Source organism: Lissotriton helveticus, chromosome 1_2, assembly GCF_964261635.1.
Source record: "Lissotriton helveticus chromosome 1_2, aLisHel1.1, whole genome shotgun sequence".
NCBI lineage: Eukaryota > Metazoa > Chordata > Amphibia > Caudata > Salamandridae > Lissotriton > Lissotriton helveticus.
In genome coordinates this window covers 84,780,817-84,798,870 of record NC_136058.1, presented here as the reverse complement: position 1 = coordinate 84,798,870, position 18,054 = coordinate 84,780,817, and the positions used below count along the sequence as shown (strand labels likewise).

The window sequence follows — 18,054 nt, the reverse complement described above, 5'->3', positions numbered from 1 at the left end:
AGATTCTTTTCGGAGTACAATCCGTTTTAGGTTTTCTCAGAACCCTGCCAGGCCTCGCTCACTACTCTTGGGACAGACCCTGAGGCGACGATGGAGCCCTGCTGCATGGGACAGATTGCTGTGCTTGGGTAACAGAGTCATGGCCAGATAGGGGAGTCACTGACCAGTGTATCCTGCTTGTTGGTTATAGCCAGGCCCTGTCCACTACTCTTGCAGCAGGCACTTAAGCCGCAGAGATGTTATGCCGTACGCTTGTCTGTAGGTGGCATGGGGGAAGAAGGCTCTGCCGAACCTCCTTTGTAGGGACTATATCATTGCCTGCTGCAGCATTTTGTAAGTCTCTATTCTTCATTTTTATATGCGAACACCAGTGGGGACCATTTCCCTTCATAGTCCCACTTTGAACAAACTGACCTGCTTAGTTTTGAGAAGCTGGTTTGGGGCCGAAGGGAGGGCAGGTTAGGGACAATGCCTGCCCCTTTAGCCATCAGACGATCTCCAGCCTGTTCTGCTATGTAATGGCCCTTGTAGAACTACATCTGTGGCTCCTTGTATTTGTAATATATATATATATATATATTTTTATTGGGTTTTTGAAATTAACAATCATCATTACTGTCCTGCAAAGCAATACAATAAAAAGAGTTTATAATCCAGAAGTAACAAAATACAAGTGTGATTGACCAGTTTGTATCACATCTGCACATTACGCATCCCCTTTTATGCTGTAGAGAGAACTGTCCTTGCCTATGAATGTATCTCAATAATCCTGCATGGCATCAGTACAGGCCTGCTACAATAGGTATTGCTGCAACAGCTCTCGGATGTCTTTGGGCTTCGAAGAGGAGGGCATCTCTTCTGCATAAAGTTCAAGGTATTCCCTGCAATACACCATGTCTCTGATCCATTTGTTGGTGCGAGGTGCCAAAGTACTCTCCCACGTGAGCGCTATCCGCCTTTTCGCTAATAAGAGCGATTCACACAAACTTCCCAACCGTACCCTTTATCTGAGTCACATAGCAAAGCAAAGATATCAGTGGCGTACACGGAAAAGAAACGTTAGTCATGGCATGCATACACTTTACCACCTCTTCCCAGTATTGTAATACCATTCTACAACTCCACGTCAGGTGCCAGAAGTCAGCGTCCAGGCTACTAGAGCGTTTGCAATTACATGTGTCCCGGAGACCAATTTTATAGAGTTTAAGAGGGGTGTAATATATTTGATGAATGTATTTAAAATGAATGATCCTCAGATTACCATTAGGTGTGAGCTATCCGGTCAGCATACAGATGTGTTCCCATTCAGACATCGTTAGTGCTATTGGCAATTTAGCATTCCAACGATCAAAACTTCTATCCGCACTTCTAACTGTCTCGCCCCTCACTGCTTTTTAGGTCTCGCCTGTCGATGCGCATGCGCATCGAGCAAGCGAGACTATAGGGGCTCATCTACTCTTTATCTAACTTGCAAGGAATCGTGGCGATTCCTTGCAGTGCCCGTGACTTTTAAGCTCAATGCGCATGTGCATTGAGCTTAAAAGCGCGTGCACAGCCGCCCGCATTCCTCCGACACCTTTGAAGTGAAGCTTAGCTTCACTTCAAAGGCCCGGCTTCTTCACACCCACATGCCGCTCTGCCCCGCTCCGCCCCCTCCCCTGAGTCATCCTGCCTGCCCCTTCCCGCCGTGTCGCATTTCTCCTCCCCCCTCCCCTCTCTTCCCTCCGTCTTGTTATATTTATCTTGATTGGCTGCGGGTTTGAGGATTTTAAAACGTGCATCACTAAAATATGCCCAAAACTTCCTCTGCAGAATTTGTCCATGCCTTTCCGAACCATAGTTAATATATTTTTGTTGGTGAATATGAGGGCTTTTCCAAAACGCATCCTCGCTGGGTTCCAGTTATCCTGGTTAAAAATGTCCGTTAGGAGTGTCGGCTGTATGTGTATTTGAGGTAGCCAGGTCTGCACTCCTATTCAAATAAGCACACTGACCTTTACCAGAAGTTGTGTAAATGCCCTGGCTGTCGGCACGTCCTGGGCAGGCCCTGTATTTGTATCGGATAGCTCAGCTGCTGTGACCCCGGCCGAGCCGCTGGTTGCCTCTATACAGGGGTCAGCTGCTCCGTGCTTTCCTGGGTGGACTGGTTTCGTTTCTTCACTTATCCGAAGGCCGCTGAAATAACCCAACGCTCTTTGATTTCAGAAGCGCTTCTCTGTGGTCGTCTGACGTTTGGGCCTATATCTACATGAATTGTCGGCTCGTTGGTTTTCTAGACAGCTGCGGGCGTCTATCACTTTCAGTTTTGTGCTCCTTTTATTAAAGGTGATTCACCCGGAAGGACATTGTGTACTTCACAATTTCTGTAATGAGCGTCTAAGCTGTGGAAATACCACCTATCATTACCAGTGTTTATAAATATCCCTCCCGGCTCTCTATGTGTTGTGTGTGTATGTGTAGAGCAGGTGTGTGTGTGTATACATACGTGTAGTGCAGATTTTCCAAAAGCCCCAACGTTACAAAATTAGCTTGGACAAAATCTATCCAGGATTAGAGCCACGTGCTTTTTGCTACTTCCCCTGTTACAAGCACATGCTTTGTAATTCATCATGTTTCAAGAGCTCCCCGAATGCCACTTAAAGCCAGAAAGCGTTGTTATAGATATGGGCGTTTCTCTCAATGGCCATAGATGGCTGTGACTTTGCACATGAAATAATAGCTCACATTGTAATGCCAGATGCCGTTGGTGGTGCAAGTGTACCCTAATTATTTTCCACATCTGACCAATACCAATTGTTATTTAGCGCTTAGAAAAGGGACCACTCGGTGTTTAGGCGCTATGTAAATAGCACACCATTGTTGTGTGAAGGTTATTTGTCTGCAAATATGAACATATCGCGGATTCCTTGTGCTCTTAACGATGCCGCATAGGAAGCACCGTTTAACACGACGCTGGTTCATCCAGCCGCGCCGCCTTTGAAGGAAGGACTCCAAACAAAAATGCGAGCAGTTGCATGTTTTTGATGTCTCTAATTCCTGGCATTCCCGCTGCCTGCGAGAAAGGCAGGCCCGACCCCCTGCCTGGCTTGATTTAAACAGCCCGGTGTGTTTTCTCCCCTTCATCCTCCCGTGAATAAAAGATAACCTGACAATTCCGTCAGGCGGAGCAGCCAGACGACGCCCAAGCAAACCAGCAGCACAGCAAGGGAAAAAAGCCATAAAAAGAGAAGCTTTTCACAAAAAGCTATTCTACTCGCTGAGCAGGCTGTGGATTTCTGTTTGTGACTACCATTTTTTTTTATTAACAAAAAAATCTTTTTCTGCTCCTTTTGCGTGCGAATGATGGTGGATTTCTTTTAAGACATTCTTTGCAAGGCACAGAATATAAACCTCTTTAAAACATTTTGGTTCTTGAACCTTCGTGACGCTGGCGACCTGGAGTTCCCTTCCCCTCCTAGGTCTTGTAACCGCAATGGTATTTGAAATTTACCAAGTGTTAAAAACACAGGAACATGTGAGATTGTGATGGACTCGACACCCTGTGTATATGGCTGGCTGAGATGCTTTACCAATTCTAAGCAGTGCCCTCTCGGGCCACGAGATATTATACATAAGCATGGCCGGAGTCTCACATTTTTACTGGGCATTGTATCGAGGGGAATTTTACTGTATCTCTCTTTGCTTTTTGAAGTTTGTGGTGGACTTTGCGAAATATAATACATTTATTTAGCACAAGCATTTGGGCACTAAATAGGTCTCCAGGATTCCTCGTACAATTAAGTAAGAGGCTGATTTTATGTGACTTCTCACGTGTTTAGTTTAGCCAGTGAAGACCACAGTAATTACGCATGTTTCATGCTTTTTTCTCAGACAGGATTCCCTGGTTTTAAAAGCAATCCTGAGTTACAGGACAGTGATAATTTGAATGGGCAATCAACCTGACATTAACCTAATTGCACTCACCCTCAACCCCTCACCCTCACTCACCCTCACTCACCCTCACCCTCACTCACCCTCACTCACCCTCAACCCATCACCCTCACTCACCCTCACTCACCCTCACCCTCACTCACCCTCAACCCCTCACCCTCACTCACCCTCAACCCCTCACCCTCACTCACCCTCAACCCCTCACTCACCCTCAACCCCTCACTCACCCTCAACCCCTCACCCTCACTCACCCTCACCCTCACTCACCCTCAACCCCTCACTCACCCTCACTCACCCTCAACCCCTCACCCTCAACATCAACCCCTCACCCTCACTCACCCTCACCCTCACTCACCCTCACTCACCCTCACTCACACTCACCCTCACCCTCACTCACCCTCACCCTCACTCACCCTCAACCCCTCACCCTCACTCACCCTCACCCACCCTCACTCACCCTCACTCACCCTCAACCCCTCACCCTCACACAGTGGAATAGGTCTCGGAGCATTTGAGTTAGAGCTTTTAGAAATGTTTATGGTTTTTTTTTTTTAATTCTTTAGCATTGGCTACAGGAAACAAAAATGCTAAAGATTTACAAAAAAACCCATAAACAATTCTAAAAGCACTAACTCTAATGCTGCGAGACCTATTGCATTTCCAATGCTTGTTACAGTTTAGTAATCAGATGACGTCTAGTGGGAGCCACTAAGAAGAGCTGCAGGGAGTGTAGAGGAGGTGGCTTATCAGGGAAAAGTCGGGTAGTATGTTTTCACTGCGAGTTTCAGACGGTGGAATGTGAATTGAAAAAGCTGTGTTTGGTTTGTAATGTATGTAAGTTCTTCCAAGGTAATAAACTCCCCATCTGGATATAGATCCTGCATGCGGCCTAAACCAGCCTGTTTGAGAGAATGTTTTGGGCCAATCTCCTTTGTCACTGATAGTCCTGCATGAAAGGCCAACTGCATAGCCTGAGCGTATAGAGGAAGTTTATCTGCTGGTTTGCCTATGTTCTGCCAAGCCTCAGTTGTGGTATCTAAGGTATTTATCTCCAATTTCGGTGTGCCTCTGCGAGTGTGCTTTGTTATACCAGCAAGGGGGATAGGGTGTGCATCCCCATCTTCCATGGCGACATGAGGTGTATATGCATGCAGACAATACCAGTAATAAGCATATTGTGCTTGTGCACAGAGATAGTATGTGTAGATGTCTGGTGCAGAAGAGCCTCCCTTCGCATAGACCAGTATAAAAATGTTCCACCCTACTCTAGCCTGTTTGCCTCCTCTCCCCCATATAAGTCTAAGTAACTGCGTTCTCACTGTTGCAACAAAGTGTTTTGATAGCTGTATAGGGTTATTACAGACGAGATATAAAAAGCGTGGCAACATAACCATTTTATTGACAGCAATGCGGTCAGCTAGTGACAGCGGGAGAGGTGACCATCTATTCCCCCTGAGACTCCAGGGCGGCGAAGGCCTGACCATAATTCTTACACATCACAATCTCCGGGTCACGATGCACCCATAGTCCCAGATATTTCACGGTCACAGTTGACATACCAGTGGGTATTCCATCTGAGGAGGTGCCCTATTTGTAGTCAATGGGATTATCGCTGATTTGTTCCAGTTGATGGTAAGGCCGGAGAATACACCAAAACGAATATATTCTCGTAGGACTGCAGACGGATACTTCTGCGGTTCACGGATAAATAGCACCATATAGTCTGCATAAAGCAATATTTTGATAGGGCAATGCATAAAATGTAGTGCTGATCTCTATGATGTTGCTCGATCACGCACACCAGTGGGTCGAGCATGAGTGCAAATAGAAGTGGTGATAAGAGGCATCCCTGACTGGTGCCTCGTTCTATTCGGAATGGTGTGGACTTGAGCCCCCCCCAACTCGAACACGAGCCAATGGATGCGCATATAGCAATGGTATACATCCTAAAAAGACGTCAGGTAGCCATATTCTGCTTAAGATATGAAACCTGTATCTCCATTCAATCGAGTAAAATGCTTTAGCAGCATCCAACATGACGGCTGCAGGGGGTAGCGCAGGGTCTAAGACATGGCCAGGCCCAGACGTTCTTTCCCTGACTGCTGCTGTCAGTTCTGTGAGGCTGCCCTTCTGCCCTGGACGGGCTGCGCTGGGGCCGCATATGCGGAGGACTACATAAAGTGCCTAGCTAACGCGAAGCTGGCCCAGAGAGCGGTGAGTACCTAGGGTGTGCTTACTTGTGCAGACTGATTAACGGGCCTTGAACCGCCAGATAGCTGCTGAACCTGGAGGCCTAGCTATTGATCTCGATAGCCTCTGCGTGCTTCTGGTGCCCCACGCCTGACTCGAGTGTCTGGGGTCTCTTGTGCTGAGCAGAAATCGCTGGAATACATTGTGTGCTGGGGCCTTACCGGTTCTACAGCCACTGCTTGGCCAGCTCTGGTGCTGCCGCCGTGAAGTGTGTGGGCAGGCTTTCGCGCCCAGGACCCACCTCTGGCCTGCAGCGATTTCCTTCCGAGGTTCGGCACCAGCAACGCCACGCAGACAGGGGCCGCTCACTGTCCGGGCCTCAAGCCGGCAGACGGGCGAGCCCCGGCAGCCGCTCGGCGCGTGGACAGGTGCCGTGAGCCAAACCAAGTGCCGCATGTAGCCCGACCACCGCAGAGTCCCTTGGTGACCACATCAGATCGGAGCGTCTCTCAGCAACAAGGGTATCAGAATGCCCCCATCAATCCCAGTTCCCCACAGGCAACGACGTGTTGAGCCGTGGCGGCACCGGAACAGCACCGGACACTCGAAAAGCCCCAGGCGCCGGGCCTCACACAGCCACCACATTGTCTCCAGGCCCACGCGACGGAATGCGCCCTGCGTACGCAAAAGGAGCTCCAGCGGAGATCAAATCCCCGAAATCAGTCACGCCATGCACAGCGACTTGCCACTGTGTAGGAAAAAGCGCAGATGGTACCTACAGGCGCAGGATAACTTGAGGATATTGTCGGCGGCCGTCAGAGCTGCACTACAGTGCGGCCATCTTGCCACGTGCCAAGCCACGCCCCCTTTTATTTGTAATAATAATAATTTTGCTTCATACATTTACTCACGAAAACCTAGGGAAGACCAAGGAAAAAGCAGGCCTTCCACTTGAACAGCAAAAATGGAACACAATATCAATAGCATGGTGGAGATGGAGACTTCAATTAAAGTCTTCCTGGCTAAAGTTATTAAAGAACTCAATGAGAAAATTGCAAGTGCTGGACTATCATTACTGCACTCTGTATACTCAGTGACTTTTAACTCATACAAGAGCACTTTGAGGTATACCAGTGATTTAATTAGAGTATAATTCAACATAAGTGGTACTAAGCGGCCACTCCTGGCCCTGGAATGAAGGATGTGAGAGCTGGAAGGGATGGTCAGTTGAAATCTTATGGGGCCACATTTTCACACTGTGCCTACTGCAGTTACCGGCTTGGATAAATCACTGAACATATTAGTTCCAAGGTTTGGTGTGCATGAAAATGGCATCAGTGAATGTTTCTTCAGCAGTAGCTAAAAGTAATGTCAACACAAATTCAGTTTGCAGGAGTAGACAATGCACATGATTAGTCATGCCTCTGCTAGTTTCTTGAGTTTTAACTACACTACATCAGGAGCGCTCTTACTGTCTGCACAGTCCTCACAAGTTGTACACACACTACCCAGAGAAGTGTAGGGGTTAATCATGGCTTTAGTTGGTCCAAGGGCCCTGTCTTCTCGCTCCCACCACATGCAACGCCATATTTAGTTATCCCTACACTTTTGTCCTGCTAGGCTAACAAATTGAGGAGATGTCTATCTTGATTAACAAGTCCCTCCAATAGTTATAATACAATACTTACTTCAAATGTTTACCTATGAGGAATATCCAATTAGTGTGCTGTGTTGCCTGGGTAGTTCCTGCACAGAAATCAATTACTGGCGATTGCGTTGTTCTTACTCTGTAACACCGGCAATTGTGACTTATTGCTTGAATCAAGTGAGCACAAGTCCTTTGAGATCCGTTAGGGTATTTCTTTTTCATAAACTCATGCAGTGCATCTGGCATCGTTCATAGCCTCCGAAGCCAAAGTTGGCTGTGGAGTTCCTCAAGGCTCTGCTCTCTCACCTCATTGTTCTCTTCACCTGGAACCTAGGATCACTCGCCCTCACAGCAACCGGCGCCACACCCAACTGCCACCACCACGCAACCTCTCCGGGACCTCCTGGTCAACACCAGATTGCTCTGCAAACACACTGCCGAAGGCTGGGACACCATCTCTACTCTCACCACCCAAAGTAACCTTCATCAGAGACCTGGCTCAACCCCTCCACTGCTTCTGACATCGCCACCGTAACAGTTATAGATGACACACCAAGACCACACCAATAAACACGGAGGTGGCATCGCCATCATCCACAATGAATCCGCTGCACCACCACTGAAGACGACCCGTGATCAGTGTAACACCTGAATTTCAAACTTCACACCAATGACGACAAAACAACCATCAGAGGTACCTTCACATACAACCCCCCAGGAACACGCACCAGCCTTTGCGATTGCCATCAGACCCAAGTGCGTCATTTTCCTTGGAGACCTTCGCTTCCACCTGGATGACCACAACCTCTTGGCATGGATGGATAACATTGGCCTCGCTCAGTTGATTACAGACCCCACACACAGAAAAGGACACAGACTGGACCCTATCTTCACGTCCAGCAGCACCACGGAACTCACCAGGGCCAACCACTCAATTGTCCACTTCACCATCGCAGGATCATCCCGCACCACCCCAACCCTCCCAGCACCTGCTTCCGCAGCTGGGGCATAGTGAGACGGACCCAATGGACAGATGCTCTCAACACCACCCAGCCAGGCGCCGCAACCAACCTAAAACAGGTGGTCGAGAAAACCTGCATCACCAACGCCACCAACCGAGGTGGCCCATCAAACAGCCAAAACCCACAGATCCAGCAAATAAGCCAGCTGGTGCACACCGGAACTCAGTACAATGAATCACCGCCACTAACAATTGGACAGCAGAAATTAAACAGACTTCAGGGCAGTCCTCAACAAATTCCACCAGCAACTCAGATGCGAAAAAAGATGCTCTTGCAGACCGCATTGAGCTAACGACAACCACACCAACCAACTATTCACCATTGTTGGAGTTCTTCGGCCCAACAGGCACTAAGAGCATGAGAGCATGATCCCTTCCCCGAAGGGACTTTGCGACGCGCAAGCAAATAACTTCCATAAGATATCCACCATCTACAGGTACTTTGAGCCTCAGCTCACTGACCTCACTCTAATGGAAACCTCCCTAACCAACATCCCACCGTATGGGAACAGCTCACCACACTGGAAACCACAGCCATCATGATCTCCAGCCACTGCGGAGCATCCACCAATGGCTGCCCTCAACGCCTCTTCAACCTAGGAAGCAACAAGATCAGCCAGCAATTCACCACCTCAGTGCATCCATCACCACAGCCACCTTTTCCAATGCATGGAAACATGCAGAGGTTAGACCTCTCCTCAAGGAACCCTATGCAGACCCCAGCAAGCTCCAGAACTACTGCCCCATGTCGCTGCTCCAGTTTCCTGCTAAAGTGATGGAGAATCCCATCAACCAGCAGCCCACCGAACACTTGGAGAGAAATGACCTGCTAGGTGCCTCCCAATCCAGATTCTGGGCCAACCACAGCACGAGACAGCCCTGATTGCTGCCATGGACAATATCCACACCCTACTTGAAAGAGAATTGGCTGCCATAATCATTCTTGACCTGTCTGCAGCCTTCGACACAGTTTCCCACCACACACTCAAGTGGCTGCAACAGATTGGAATCAAGGGAGACTCACTCAATGGATTGTATCATTCCTCAAGGGATGCACGCAGAGATTCCGCCCACCCCCTTCACATCTGCATCCCATAAGACTAATCTCTCAGCCCCACCCACTTCAACACCTATATGACACCTCAAGCCGACATCATCAGAAACCACAACATCCTCATCATATCCTATGCCGACAACACCCAGCTCATTCTCCTGCTCTCAGCAGACCCCGCCACTACCAAGACCATCCACAACTGCATGAAGTATGTTTCAGCCTGGATGAAGGACAGCTGTCTGAAGCTCATCATGCCAAACCGAAGTACGGATCTTTGGCAAGTATGCCTCATTCCGGAATGGCCCCTGGTGGGCTGCTGAACTCAGACCTGCCTCCATACTAAAAGATCACGCCTGCAACCTCGTCGTCGTCCTGGAGAGCAGACTCCCCATCAAATGACAGGCCAACTCAGTCTCCTCTGCCTGCTTCCACACACTCTGCATGCGCCGAAGAATCATCACATAGCTCACCCTAAGCACAAAAAAACCCGCACACAAGCGCTAATCACCAGCCATCTGCACTAAGCCAACACACTGTTTGCAGGAGCCACCACTGAACTCATGAGAGAGCTCCATACAGTACAGAACTTAGACATACTGATCCTCACCTGCCCAAATGGACCCTTTTACCCATCACTTGATGAACCTCCACTGGCACACCTTCCAGAAAAGAAGCCAATTCAAACTACTAACACGCTTACAAAGCCCTCCACGACCAAGGGCCAGTATAAATGAACCACCACCTGAACTTCCACCAACAATCCAGAAACCTTCGTTCTGCTCTCTTGCTCAGACAGCGCACATACGTCGGAGCCACAGTGGAGGCCGTTCTTTCTCGCACCTTGCCACCAAGTCCTAGAGTGCCCTCCCTCTACACCGCCAAACATCATGCTCACTGACTGACTACAGGAAGAGACTCAAGACCTGGCTTTTAAACGAAGGCCAGCAACTCAGCTCCTAGATACCCTCATGGGTGACAAGCCTCATTCTACAAGTCCTGATTGATTGATTGAATGAACTTCGAATCTGAAGACCAATCAGCCGCATTCAAGATATCTTCCAGTTTAGCTCCCAGAGAGAAAGCTTTGGAAGCCATTGCCCCTGAGAAGGCGCCAAAAAGCGAAACATCTATGCCTATCTCCTGCATAATGTACTTCACCCATCTGACCATGTTAGAAGAAGAAACTGCCTTGAATACCTCACATAAGGACAAGAAGAACTGATGTTCCCCCTCTGAGCGGACCTCTTGTGTTATTGCCACATTTGCTTTAACCCCTTGCATGCACCGCAAATCAAGATCAGGCTGCCTTCGGGCTGAGAATAGGGTCAAGGCTCCATGGCGTGGTGTCTGCTCTCCCACTGTGAAGAGCGCTGAGTGCGTGGCTGCTGTGAAGTTAGGAGAAGGACTCTATGATCAAAGACTGCCCTCTAGCAGCCTACACACTGCACTGCAACCTCCCAATAAGAAATCAAATGCCCGCATAAGGATCGATGAGCGCAATCCTGTGGGCCCCTAAAAGGAAAATAACGTGAAATCACCACAATCAGCTGTAACAAGCAGAAAATAATGGCAAAAATACAAAACAATGTACTATTTTTGGACTGAGATCCTCTAATTGTTTGTTGCTTCTATCCCTAGTGGACATGGGAAAAAATATTGCTTTTTTTATTGTTTGGCTTCTGCAAAAATAAAAGTGAAGAAAGAACCTCATAATCAGCTCCTCCGGTCCCAACATAGACTTGGCTATGCGAACAGCATTTATCTGGGATTACCAGGGTGTGACCTACAACATCTCCGCAGTCATGTTGCTGCTTAATGCCCCTCTCAAATCCCACACTCTCCCTCTGCTAACACAATTGCATTGATTACCAGTAGCAAAGCGTATTCCATTTAAAGGCTGCTGTTTAGTCTTTAAGGCTATCCATGGCTTAGGCATGGACTTTCTTATTAAGCTGGTGTTCACACACATCCCGACCAGGACTCTCCACTCATCTACAGGCAATCTACTAGTGATACCCAGGTTCCAGAAAACTAGAATAGGATGTCATAGGTTTCCAGTTTTGCCCACAAAGACCAGCACTTTCCTCCCGGCCTCTATTCGAACAATAAAATCACCTTTTAGGCAGGAGTTAGAAACTTGACTATTTGAGAAAGCCTTTTGCTCGAAGTATAGCAACTGACAGAACACGCCTTCTGTCTCCTTCTGAGGGCTTTCTCGATTATACATTAGGGTGAACGTACGCATTATAAGTCAACATTACCCTAACCCCATGCAGAAATGTTTAAGCCCAACTCAAATATAATTGACATATGTCCCGATTCACAAGCCCCAGACAAGCTCCACAATATGCAACAACATTTAACTGTGTAGGGCACTACCTCTTAAACGAGCTTACCTGAGCCTACTAATAGTAATTCATGTGCACTTGGGAATATTGGTTAGCACAAGAAGAGGACACAAAAATAACTAGTTTTTTGTCTCATAATAGGTTTGATTCCCTCTTCAGTTTAGATCATCAATCAAATTGGGGGGTGTAAAGCACAGCTACTCACCCATGAGGATCTCAAGGTGCTGATGAGGTAGGGGCTGCTGATCCTTCTGGGCATGGAGGTTCAGTTGAAGAGCCGGGACTTCCTGAACTGGGTCAACGATGTGGATTGCCTGAGGTGGCTGAACAGGGTGTTCCAGGTCTTGGTGGCTAGGTAAGAGAAGGATCTGCCTCCTGTTCTGGTCTTGTGGATCTTTGAGACTTTCGGTGCAGATTCTGTTACTACTCTGTGCACTAGAATTATTACAGGCCATACTTGATATTATAGCTGGTTAGCTAGAACATATATCTATAATAGGCCAGTACAGATTAGGGTTTTGAAACCTGATCTTCTACCACACCCGTCAAAGCATGAAAAGGAGGCCACCACTCTGCGCACTAGTGTTATTATAGTGCACTCTTAGCATTATAGCCTATCGGAGCAGACTTGGATTTTGAGCTCTGCTGTTTTCCCACACACTGTAAGATATGAACATAGGTGTATCTACTCTGAGGCCTTAATAGTGTAATCACAAGCCGGGAGATGAGGAGCCAAGTAGGCAGAAAAGCAGGGTAGGACCCTTGATGAGAGTGTGACTACAGGGCGACGCCTTTTCCTCCCACTCCTGAGAAACAAAGTTCAACATCAATGGGTTGTACTTGAAAAAGAAAAAAACAAATAAAAGGGCAAGTGAACACAATGCCCTGATATGCACATAGATGCATGCACAACATGGATACAAGTGAGAAAGCTCGAAGAGCTTATGCACTAGGGAGGTGAGCCACATCAACCTGATGAAAGCCCCAGACCTATCAGGGCCATAGATTCGAGCTGGAACATGTCATTATAGGGTCATAGGGCCATCATATTCTAATACCCTATAAATATTGTTCAGTTTAAATATCCCCACCTACTCCACAAATAAAGGGATACCTATGAGAAAGTTGGGGGATTTTTAATCTTTACACCCCCTGTTTTTTCTTTCATGTGCTCCCTGGGAGATGGTTGCGCCCACCCTGACCTTTAGGTGTCAATGTGAACCTGATGATGAAGCTTGACACTATTAGAGTGTGTGAGAGTTCTTTAAAGAACAAGAAGTCTTTCCTTCTCCGTCTCTAGGAACACAGTGGTATACTTAGGAAAATCATTTCCCAGTACTCCATATTTAATACCTTTTGGTTGGATACTTTTTGTGTGCATCTCTTATATTTCAACCTTAGCGATGGTATGTGTGAAAGAGTCCCGATTAGGTGATCCTTGTCATCATGACTTTTAGCATACATTTTTTGTTTGTCCCGGTGCATGCTGCAGCCGGACATTCCCTCAGGTAGCTTAGTGACTGTAATTATCATTAAACGTCTCTGCAGACATATTCTACTAAAATCTTACTCAAGAAATTTCATTACAGTTGAGTTAAGGTTTCATATTGGGTTCGCCCTTCTACTAGTATATTATTATAGCAGTCATTTTGGGACTACGATTTCCCCACGTTTGGTAGCATTATCTGAGTTTCTTGGTGAGCCATCTGCCATAAAATATGCTGTTTATTCCCCCAAATTGGGTCATGACTTTGGGTGATTCTAACGCTAAACTGAAAAAACTAGCTTGTGCTGAATTGTAAAAGACTCCTGAAATAGATATATCATAGGGAGATATAGACGAAAGGAATACTCTTAGCTGATTTCTGCAGTATTTCCTTGAGACATATGACATGCCTAGTAACTTGTGTAAATTTAAGTACCACACAATTCACTGCACCTGTACCGGGAACTTACCTCAATCAGTCAATCCACATATACTTGTAGAGCGCAGCTTTTCACCCGTGAGGATGTTCAGGCGTTTGGTTGCTGGGCTTAGTTGATAAGCCAGGTCTTGAGTCTCTTCCTGAAGTCCATCAGCGAGGGTTCGGAGGTGGTGAGGTAGGGGGGGGTTCCAGTATTTGGCGGCACAGAAGGAGGAGTGACCTATGCCGTGGCTTCAGTGGATGCGTGGTGTCCGAGTGAATGAGGGTGGCTGAGCGAAGGCTTCTGGATGGTTGGTAGAAATTCAGGCGGTGATTCATGTATACTGATCCTTGGCCTTGGAGGGCTTTGTAGGCGTGTGTCAGTAGTTTGAAATGGCATCTTTTCTGGACAGGGAGCCAATGGTGGTTTCTCAGGTGTTTGGTTATGTGGGTCAGTTTGGTCAGTTTGGGCAGGTTGAGTATCAGTCTGGCTGCTGAGTTCTGTATCGTCTGGAGCCTTCTCATGAGCTCAATGGTGGTTCCTGCATACACTGCATTGCCGTAGTCCATTATTGAAGCCCATTTAATAGCATAGAGACGAGACCCATGTTTGACAACAGACTCTAAAATTGTAGCTGTGAAAGTGACAGAAAACAATATTTACCGCCTCGGAATTGAGGTTGAAGGCTTCAAAGCATAGCCCCAAAGCCACACCTGTGCTGTGGTGCTTTTCTATGAAAAAGTGAGAATGCTGGTCACTCAGCAAACACGATTACCGGGTTTCATGCTATAAAGGATAACTTTTTTTTTATAAAACCCGCAACTTCTGCACTCGTCTCATCTCTTTATCCTCTTCTACTGGGAGTCCTCCTAGTACTTTAAAAAAAACGCAACTCCTTCCCCGCCACTCTCAACTTACTGCCCCATCTGCAAATTCCTGTTCTTGCCAAAGCAGCTTACCTTTGGATCCTCGCATTACTTCACCTCCAGTGATGTCTAACTATGGGGCTTTCGAAGAATATGATCCACAAACAGCACTCCCCTCTTGTCTTGCTTTGCAGCATCAGCTCATAGGAATGTTCTTTCTGCTAGCCTCACCAGTCACACTCTCTGCCCCCTATGATGCTGTGAATACTACCATGCTTAGGTGCACTTTGTCCCGGAGTACCTATTTGTTACTGGGAAGTGCCGGTACTCTCTCATTAAAAGCATTGCAGCAGTGCTGAGAAGGGCCGGTACTCCCACTTTCAAATGATAGAAGTGCTGGTGCTGAGTATCACTAACATTGTGCTTAATTTCTGGATTTGTAACATCACTAAAATTGTGCCCCTAACTTCTTGCTCCCTGCCTCCCCTTCATGTTAATACTGGCTGTACACCCAGAGACAGGGTGTACCCCTTTGTTGTTTCTCTACAAAATCTATGCCAGAAGAATCCTCTCCCAAGTAGGTTACTTTTACCTCCACTTTAAGTTTAATCTCAAAATCGTTTTTCCGGCCTCCTGAATCTGAACCTCACTTTATTTATTTTCTCCATCTTTGGTCAGTCATGTACCTCACAATGCTTACTCCTGCTGAGAGGGAAACAAATTACTTTACAACTTCCGTTTCCAGTTCCATTAACACCTTTCCCCTTAGCCCCATTGAATTACCCCTACTTACATCTTCAATTGCTGTATTGTGCTAATCATCTGCAGAACCCCTTCTCTGAAATCCTAGATCATTGCAAAAGCCCTCAACTGGGTTGACATCTGCAATAATTAAATTCCTGGTCCTGCCGACTTCTCCTGCAAACTCTTTGGCAATTACTCGTTTGCAATCCTACTGATTTCATCCTGAACAAATCTGTCTGTATACTTCTTCCTCTAATCCCCATACCTTACAGACAGACCTATCTGTACCTCTATGGCTGCTCCGTGGCATTACAGATTTAAAGCCCAACAATCCTTCAGAGACCAACTTTCGAATTTGTTACTAAATTCCGGACTAATAAATCAACATTGTGCAAGGCAATAGTAGCTTTCATTTACTTCCCCCAGACACACAAACAAGATAAAGCTGAAGCACTAATCTGCATTTTGCTACCCCTACAGCTGAATTAATTATTTTAGTGTGTGTGCAATACAGACGCATGAGTCAATCCACTATTGTGATTGTTGAGAACTTTTGGTAGAATCTAGTTGATGAATATCATGTGTTTTTTTAATCACTTGTTTTTCTGTGACTGCAGTCCCCATCTGAGTTCTCTGCACTAATCACCGAACCCACCTCCATGCAAGTGGGTTTCCTTAAGTCATTTATTTTTTGCCTTTAGAATTATGAAGTCTTGCATCTAGTAGCAGGAACATAATACAGAGGCCTTCAGACAGCATTTTAAACGCCTGTGATGGTTATTACAAAAAAATAACCCGCATGATTGATTATGAAGCAATAGCCCTTCTTCAATGACAAACTCCTTTTTCAAGTTAATGACTTGACCGATTTGCATCTACCTAATGATTTCCAAGTTTTGTTTGGAACATAATTGAAATAAAATGTAATAGTCGGTCACTGAATTTGTCAAGCTTTGAACATGTCTTGTCTTACTACTTGTTGAAAAAGCGATTTAGATTTGCCAACAGGACATTTCTGAGTAATTGTAAATGGAACCCTATTAAATTCAATGATCTTTTTCTTTGATTTTAACTGAAATTTGTGTTTTCAATTTTAGGCGACATTTAAAAGAAACGTATCCAGTAAGTATATGTATAATTTAAATGTTTTGAGAGAATTAAATAATGCTTTAACGGTGCAGTTGGTCACTCTGTCCTCTCTAGTTTTGCATAGCTTTCTTGGTTTTGAGGAAAACTTATTTCATATTTTTGTGTTTTAAAGTAATCTCTTGCCATATTTGAACAGATAACCTACATACATCCCAAAATGGCACTCGACACCCTATCCAACTTCAAAACATCTATGCCTACACACCTGCTCCAGCGCCTTGATTCCCTCACGAGTGATTGGTGCGCCATACAAATCCACATAACCTGTAACAGCATACAATGCCATGGGCAGGCTAACTTGTAGTGATTACCTCAAGCTGAATGAGTTGGTTCAGAGTCAGATCGCTAAACTATTAATCATACATGTTTAACTTATTAACCACAAGTACAGTTACATAACCCAAATAAAAACACTGTTCGTTTTTATTTCTACTATATGAAAATATAGTTAATTTTGACCAGAATTCTTTCATAGTTTTGTTTCGAAATTGTTATTCAAGCCATCATTTACTGGTGGATGGAAAAAAACAATTCATCCGGCTTGTCACAATATCAGACAAAACTAAACATATTTGCTTTCTCCTAGGTATAATGATCATAGTGGAGCTTTTCGTTCGAGAAAGAATCCGCACTGCAGTTACGCACACAAAAACTGCAGCCGTTTAAGCCTTTTTCGATGCGTAAATTGTAAAAGGAATTATGTGCATTCTTGTAGAAATATTGTGCAGACATTTTTAACGTATCTGCTATTAATGAGCAATTTGCCATTGCTTACTGGAACAAATGTATATTTAGATGTAAGTGTTCAGTTGTCCTAATGTCATTCAGATGTTCCTTTGGTCGATCCGATTAGCGAATGGATGATATATTACGGTTGAATGCTTGTCCTTGGTGAATGTAGAACATAGACTGTAGAACAGATTTCTATTCTGTTTAGGAAAAGCAAAAGAGGAATTTGTTCGCTTGTAATTTAAATCGAAATGTAAGTTTGGTGTGTGGTCGATGTTGTTAGAACTGCACATGACACAGATGTTTTAAGGTTATGCAACATGAAATTATAAACAAAGTATTAAGCATCGACGAAGTACCAAATGACATTCAAAAATATATTCAGTCGGTGTGGAAGGTATGGCTCATATGTGCTCTGGATGTAGTTGCCAGCGTATTTGTTTCTACATCAGCTTATGCTATGTCCTCGT

At 45.8% G+C, this 18,054-nt stretch overlaps 1 protein-coding gene across 1 annotated transcript in view; it reads left to right on the top strand.

Moving 5' to 3' along the window:
- SGIP1 (SH3GL interacting endocytic adaptor 1) overlaps nucleotides 1-18,054 on the top strand; it is a 1,317,316-nt gene that overhangs the window by 507,702 nt on the left and 791,560 nt on the right. Inside the window, exon 7 of the mRNA XM_078668946.1 lies at nucleotides 16,804-16,828. Coding sequence (XP_078525072.1) covers nucleotides 16,804-16,828 — 25 coding nt within the window. The remainder of the gene's footprint in view (nucleotides 1-16,803; nucleotides 16,829-18,054) is intronic.